Here is a 7,226-nt window from a genome sequence, read left to right on the forward strand (position 1 = left end):
TCTAGACTAAACAGTTATGATCCTAAGTTAAAAAAATATGAGGTTATCATGAGGTTGTTAACATCGCAATTTATCAGTGGATGTTTGCTGGAACTACTTGTAAACAGCGTGTTTATGCTTTAGGAGCTGTAAACGCGCAAACGGAGGGGTAGTGTGTAGGGTGCAGGGGGCAGAGTGTAGGGGGCGGTTTGGGATTGGGCCAGTCCCAGCTCCGTCACCATAAAGAGTCCCCGGGGAAACGGCGAACCCTCTTTTATCGTTTCGGATGGGGTTAAAAGAGCAGGATGGAGGCAGGGCTGGTTTTATATCATGTACATTGATCTTGTTGGTTTATAATATTTTTCTTTTCATACATTAATTAGGTATAATTTAATTAATGGATGTTTGTTATTCTCAACTAAATGTTTATTGTTATTTAACTGGTTTCCTTATCTGAGGTAACCATCTCTGCACATGCCACTCCTTTTTGATGGTACGGTCCAATTGATGGGCCTATAAAGGGTGGCATGTTAGGCTCATTGAGGAGAGGGATAGTGTTGGAGACAGTCATATGGAGATATTGATGTTGTCAACCACAAATGATGAATACATTCCCACACCGGGTTGTATCAGGACGTTCTGCCTCTGCCTCCTTACTTGGTTGGGACGCTCACTTGTCAGCCTCAGTGTCAGCGTCACAGTGTCAGAAAGGGGACTGTCTCCAGATGGCAAATTGACATGGACCACACTATCCTCTTCACTTGAAGATGTTCCAGTGTAACCTAAGAAAAAAGTGTGTAAAATAATTATTCCCCTCCGTCTGTACCTAACTACCTATCATTAAATGTTGGATTGAATCCTGAATTATTACATTGACATAAATCAGAAAGTATTACATCGAAACACAACATTTGTGTGAGATGTACATTATATTGTTGACCGTCCTTTTAACTCTCTCATTAGGATTTACATTGGGGCACAATAAACCAACTGCTCTCGTATCACCTATATCTATAGATATCAAGAGTTACATTTAGGTGCACAATGCTGTCTCTTGCAAGCTCTTTTACCAAACAAGCTAACGCTAGCTGCGTAAATATGACGCTCTTTGTATCAAAACAAAACGTACCTTCGTATACTTTGTCCATTTCAATCAACTTTCTTTCCTCCGGCTTCGATTTCCATCACTTGTTCGTTCTCTCTGGGTGTTTCTCAATGTCGAGGACGCTTGCTTGGTAGCACATGTACCTCAGAGTCACTTGCTTCAGAAGCGAGGCAAGAATCCTTCCTAGCCTCGGAAAACGAAGAATTGTGGAACAGGCTAACAGGTGTGAGGCCCCGCCTTAAATGGAGGGCGATTTCCGCCAAAGATTTGGAAATTGGTCCGTGCGCAAAGCATTGTGGGGATTTTAAGACCGCGGAGTCTACACATGTGCAGCCTCGAAATTTCTCGCTACCAAGTACGCCGGCCTCGGTAGAATTCCAAGTATGCTGGACATTGGAACAGTCCTTCGGCGGCACTCGATGACGTAGTGTGCTTGAAATAGTGGCTATGGAGCAGCCTTCCTCGACATTGAGAAACACCCCCTGTCTGGTCCTTCTTATTATACATCCATGGTCTGGTCAGACATCAATCTGTTCCACGTAGCGCACCCCCTAGAGGCCTGGAGGCGGAGCACTTCCTGTATTTTTTTTTTTTTAATGTGTTTATGGGTTTGTATGTGTTTTGGACTTTGCATAATTTCTGTATATGCAGCGTTTTGTTGTTGTATTTGTTTTCAGGGTTTGTTTGTTTTTTATTTCATTATTTGCCGGTGTTTCCTGCTTATGTATGCGTTTTTGGCCGTTGTTCAGCGTTTGCACCCGCCGGCCACCGTACATCTCCAATGTATTAATGTATATATATGAATACATATATTTTTAATATGCATTAAAACTGTCACAACATTTGCTATTCCAGGAAAAGATTTATATAAAAGTAACAGAAATCGCCAGGGTTCCTTTTTTGAATTTGGGCCCCTGCCCCCCTAACATCTTATGCACGTGCCTGTGTGGGGGTGGGGTGCTGTGTGTGTCTGGTGCAGTTGCGCCTCTGCACCAGTAGGTGTCAGAAGCTGTCGGCGGAAGTGGATGCTCACAAACAGGAGGTATCGCCACAAGGAATCTACAGCTGAGAAATCGAGTGGTCCGAAAGGAGATTTTCCTAATAAAACAACATCCCTGCACCGGGTTAAACTGCCTTTGAATGCACCATGAAGCCTCAGCTGGCAGGGGCCAAGAAGCGCCTGAAAGCAGCCGGATCCGAGGCGGCTCTGTCTCTACAACAGGAGCTTGTGGCAGCCATACATGGCGCGTTTGAAGTGGCTGTGGAAATCGCAGTTCGAGAGGTGACAAAGCTCGTAAGTGAGGCCACAGGAGATGCCTATGTGGAGATACAACGAGAGAATGAGTCACTCAAACAAAGACTGCAGAGAGCTGAAGCTAAGCTGGAGGAAAGAGGTGGTAGCTCTCCTCGTACCAAGCAGTATTTCAACGCCACAAGCCGCACAGATCAACCACCTCACCTGAAATGCAACCAGAAAAGCTCTAATCCCAATGTGGACATCGTGTTTAGTGGCACTGGGGTCAAAGATCATGCTCCTGTAGTAGGTCAGACTCACAGCGGTGTACACCAGCTCCCTGACCCCCAGTCAACACACGAGGAGCAGAGATCAGGTGACTCAAACACTCAGCATGTCAGTGAAGCAGCCTCAGAGAGAGCAGATGATGGAGGAGCTGTTGCCTGCCTGCTTGCCTTTACTGAAGGTAGGTAGCTGCTTTCATTTCCTGTTTGTTGTTTATTTCCTACCACTCTACCTGTATAGGTAAAGTAGAACATTATCACCTAACATGATGTGACACAGAAAATATGTTGTATGTTCATATGGGACTGACCTTTTTTTTTTTATATACTAATTTTGCGGTATGACATGAACATGGCCCATTATAATCAATCAAATATTAATAAAAAATAATCAAAGCCTCTATCAAATAAATGTGCTAAATTAAGTAAGTGTATCAAGGACTACAGTTGCCATCATGAGGAGTTCACTTATTTATAAATGTAATACTTTGTAGAGGTTTTGAGAAAATAGATGGACCAGTTCTGTTTTTGCGTTTATTAACTCGGCTTTAGACCGTATTGGAAATGTGCTCTCAGCTTTTTTGCGTTACCATAACACACTCACTGACCCTGTCCAACTCTTACAGTTTTAGTGTGAAAGTAATCACAGAAGACAATTAGAAAAGGCACCACAGATAATAGTGGATTTTGTTCAAACATTTTTTTTAAATATATTATTTATCAGAATCTTGTTTGCTAAATTGTAATCACATGCGTTTGCAGGTCAAAGTTGAAATGTATAATGACTATATATTAGGTACAATAACATTTGTTTAGAACTGTAATCATTGGCTCATTAATTAACTGCCCTTTATTTCTTTTTTAAAACTCAAATTGCTGTCCTAAATGCCTTGAATTGATTTCTGAGTAAAAGTAATTGTGTGTTTACTGTGGTCACATTAGTTAGTATAAGTAATTCATATATATACCATCTTTAAAATACACATGTTTTTTAGGATAATTTTGGTTAATCTGTTACCAAGAGAATGCAGCGTCTAAACGTTGCAATGTACTCTGATGCCTTTCAAACAAAATGTAAATATCAAAAATCTGTAATCTATAAAAATCAATATTATTATATTTATTAGAACATTTTAAGAGTTTACAAATTGTGCTCAAGTAAATAACACAGTAACATGTCTAATGTTATTTTGCTCACTGCTTGTACCCTGTGATCTTCTTGTTTACAGAAGTCAGTGATGAGATCTCCCGTCTGGTAAGGGTAGAAAGTATCAACCAGCCATGCCGAGAACAAACAGCTCATTACTCGCCACTATTTCCCAGTGTGGATGAAGAGTCTAGTTTAGACAATGTGACAATAAAGCAGGAGATCCTAGAAGAGGGGGGAGACGATTCAGCCTTCTGTTTGGACTCGATGAAAGTGGAGGATTTCAGCCCGGACTGCATGTCAGCGATCCAGGCTGAAATGCTGGTGGAGTGTAAACCAGAAGTGCTGGAGGGACAGATCGACGAATCAAACGCTCCTCTGTCCTGCACCAGACTGGCTCAGGGTAAGAAGAAAAACAATTAGCGCAGAATACACCACAACATTTTTATTTTTTCTACCTGTGGGACCAACTCTTCAGATATGAGATATATATTTTGTTATTATATTCTTTATCTTTTTGTTTTTCCTTTAACACAGTTTTTCGACCTTACTGTAAGTGCACTTAAAATAAAAGATATACCCATACCGATGTTTAATTTGACGGCCATTTAGACCTCTGCCTTATTATTTACTGCCTTTGTAGAATGGATGAGTTCTACAAACATTATGTTATCAGCCAGTTTGCATTATATTCATGTGACAATTTAGACCGCATCATCTCCGTGCAATCAATTGCTAAAGGTCAGCATTTAGACTTCAAATTTGGCATTTAGACTTCAAAACAACCACAGTGTAGTTGTTTATACGAATTCAAAACGTTGGTCACAGGTTCCTTAATGCAATTACAAGACATAAAATAATAGGAATAACAATAGTGCAAGCTCAGACGTTAAGTAATCTTATGGCCTGTGGGATAAAACTGTGGGATAAATTATAGACTCAAACTAATGCATTTGAGTATTCTTATGGCTAATTTTATATAAAAAAAGTGGACACTTATCATATTATCTGTGACTGGAAAAGTTAGTTTTTAAATATAAATGTCATTAAAGTGAATAAAAAAAGTTTGAAACTCATATAACCACTAATCTCTTAGCATCTCTCTCCACAGAGTTACCAAACATCTTCCCTCTGGCAGAACCAGCTCCCATCCCAGAAGCCCCCCCACAGGGTTATGTCCACAGGAGGAATAGTCGCAACCTCGGCCACTCCGCCACCAACCTCTACGCCTGCAAGTCCTGCGGCCAGTCGTTCCCCCTGCCCAGCCTGCTGAGGCGGCACCACAGCCAGTGCCAGCAGAGGCTTCAGCACTGCTATCCGCCGGTAGATGGAGACAAGAGGCCCAAACTGCAGCTTTTCCCCCCGGGCTGCAGCCCCTTCCGCTGCACTGAGTGCAATCGAGAGTTCAACCGCTTGGAGAACCTCAAGACTCACCTTCGCATCCACACAGGAGAGATGCCGTACAAATGCTCGGTTTGCTCCAAGTGTTTCCGTCACTCCGGGGCGTTAACCAGGCACTTCCGCATCCACACAGGAGAGAAGCCTTACATCTGCGGACAGTGTGGGAAGTCCTTCAGGAACTGTGGGGGGCTTAAATTCCACCAGCGATCACATAGCAAGCAACTACAGTAGTTTTTTTAGATTCATTGACAAAGCAATTTTTGAATGGTCAAATCATTTTTGTGCAAAAGTGAAAAGTGGGGTAATATTTTATCAGATACTTTGATATTTATGGCACACATATTTAGTCTTGACTGAAACCTGGGTGACATTTTTATCACCATTAGTCAAAACTTTATCCAACAGGTCTTACCTCTGAGATCCCTTTTTTTTTTACGAGCTCTCAACCAGAAAGTAGGATCAGTTTAATTGATAAGAACTGTCAAGTGTATCATATTGAATTCAAGCCATAGCTTATTCTTTGACTAAAACGATGAGCTGTATTTTCAGTGATGTTCAACAAATCAGTGTCTTCTCATTTGTAGAAAAATAACGAGTAGAAATACAATGTATTGAAAATGTAGCAGTGCAATCAGCCACAACTGCGTATGATGGCTCAGTAGACACTTATTGATATGAAGTGTTTGGAACCTTTCAGTGTAACTCTACTCAACTCGTTTCATGAGTTATTAAATAATCTTTTTTTCTTTTTTAATAACAAGTATTGTTTTTAAAGTTGTTTTTTTCACTGATGTCTCTTGATATAATTTCATGGAAACTATGGACAACAATTCAAATTCAAGATTTGATTTTAAGCAGAGGTAGAAAGTATATTCAAGCCACAAATGGCATGAGATGTATTAAGGTCAAGTAAACAAATAGCATCTTTGGAGTCGTAGACACTCAGACTGCCAGGAGAGGGCGAAAAATATCACAAACTGTGATCACAATCTTGTTTTAAAATATATGGTTGTTGGTAAATGTGAGTTATGCAGGTGTTGAGACAGAGGGTCACATTTGCCGTTATTACTTATAATTGACATTAACCCAAATGCAACACATGTTCAACTCACAAAACATACTCAGTCAGAAACAAGGATTCCTAAAACCTGCATAATCAAATTTCTCTTTCCCTCACGGAGAATCTCTCTAAGTTGAAGGTTTGATTTGCATAGGTATTAAAACAGAGCTCCAAATCTCTAAATTGTAAACTCAACCCTTTGTCACAGTTAAACTGTCAGGTGAATTACTTTCTGCTGTGTTGGAATGTGTTTCTCTCCGTTAATGACAACTTTCCTCTCTGCCATGTTGAAGTGTCCTCAAGCTGTGCTACTATGAAACTGCCTCACTCCTTTAACAAGGCATTATATTGCTAATACATTAAGTCTACTTCAGCTCTGAAATGGGATTTGCTCGTTGTTACATTCCAGGTTCTCTGTACTCACATTCAATTTGAGTTTAAGGTACATGTACACATACGTACATTAATATTTTATAACATCACAGCTAGAAAGCCAATCATGGTCCAATAAGCAAATTGATGTTGAAACTGCAGTATAAAGGGACATATATGGGAATAGGGGACATTTAATATCGTTTAGTTAAACTTTTTAAATTGAACAAACATTTGCATATTAATACTTCCTTAATTAATACTTCCTCTGGAGTAGCCTAATTGTAATTTAAAAAAAAAATACTATATCAGATGCATGTATTTTTCCTTCATGTAATGGGACTGCTACACTTTTTTTTCTTCTTGCCTTTTTACATAACTAATTTGTCAAATGATCAGAATAAAAACAATTGCTACGAAGGTTCACGGATAGCCATTTTGATTTATTTTTCCAACATACACTTTATTTACGTCCTGACCACTAAAAGGAGCTTGTACAATGTATGATTTTAGGAAAGCTCAAACCAGTTAAACTCATAGGTATACCGTCTTTAGTTAAAACAGAGATGTTTTAGTAATGAAAATATTGAGGTAAACTGCATCATAGACTGTATAGGGCTCTGCATCCAGAAATAATGTTACTC

At 39.9% G+C, this 7,226-nt stretch overlaps 1 protein-coding gene across 1 annotated transcript; it reads left to right on the top strand.

Moving 5' to 3' along the window:
• Positions 1-2,088: 2,088 nt before the first annotated feature.
• LOC117453513 (uncharacterized) lies at positions 2,089-6,991 on the top strand. Its single transcript, XM_034092336.2, has 3 exons — positions 2,089-2,784; positions 3,832-4,152; positions 4,861-6,991. The coding sequence occupies exons 1-3, from the start codon at positions 2,232-2,234 to the stop codon at positions 5,379-5,381; spliced, it is 1,395 nt and encodes a 464-aa protein (XP_033948227.1). The 5' UTR covers positions 2,089-2,231; the 3' UTR covers positions 5,382-6,991.
• Positions 6,992-7,226: the final 235 nt, after the last annotated feature.

Source organism: Pseudochaenichthys georgianus, chromosome 1 (genome assembly GCF_902827115.2).
Source record: "Pseudochaenichthys georgianus chromosome 1, fPseGeo1.2, whole genome shotgun sequence".
Lineage (NCBI taxonomy): Eukaryota > Metazoa > Chordata > Actinopteri > Perciformes > Channichthyidae > Pseudochaenichthys > Pseudochaenichthys georgianus.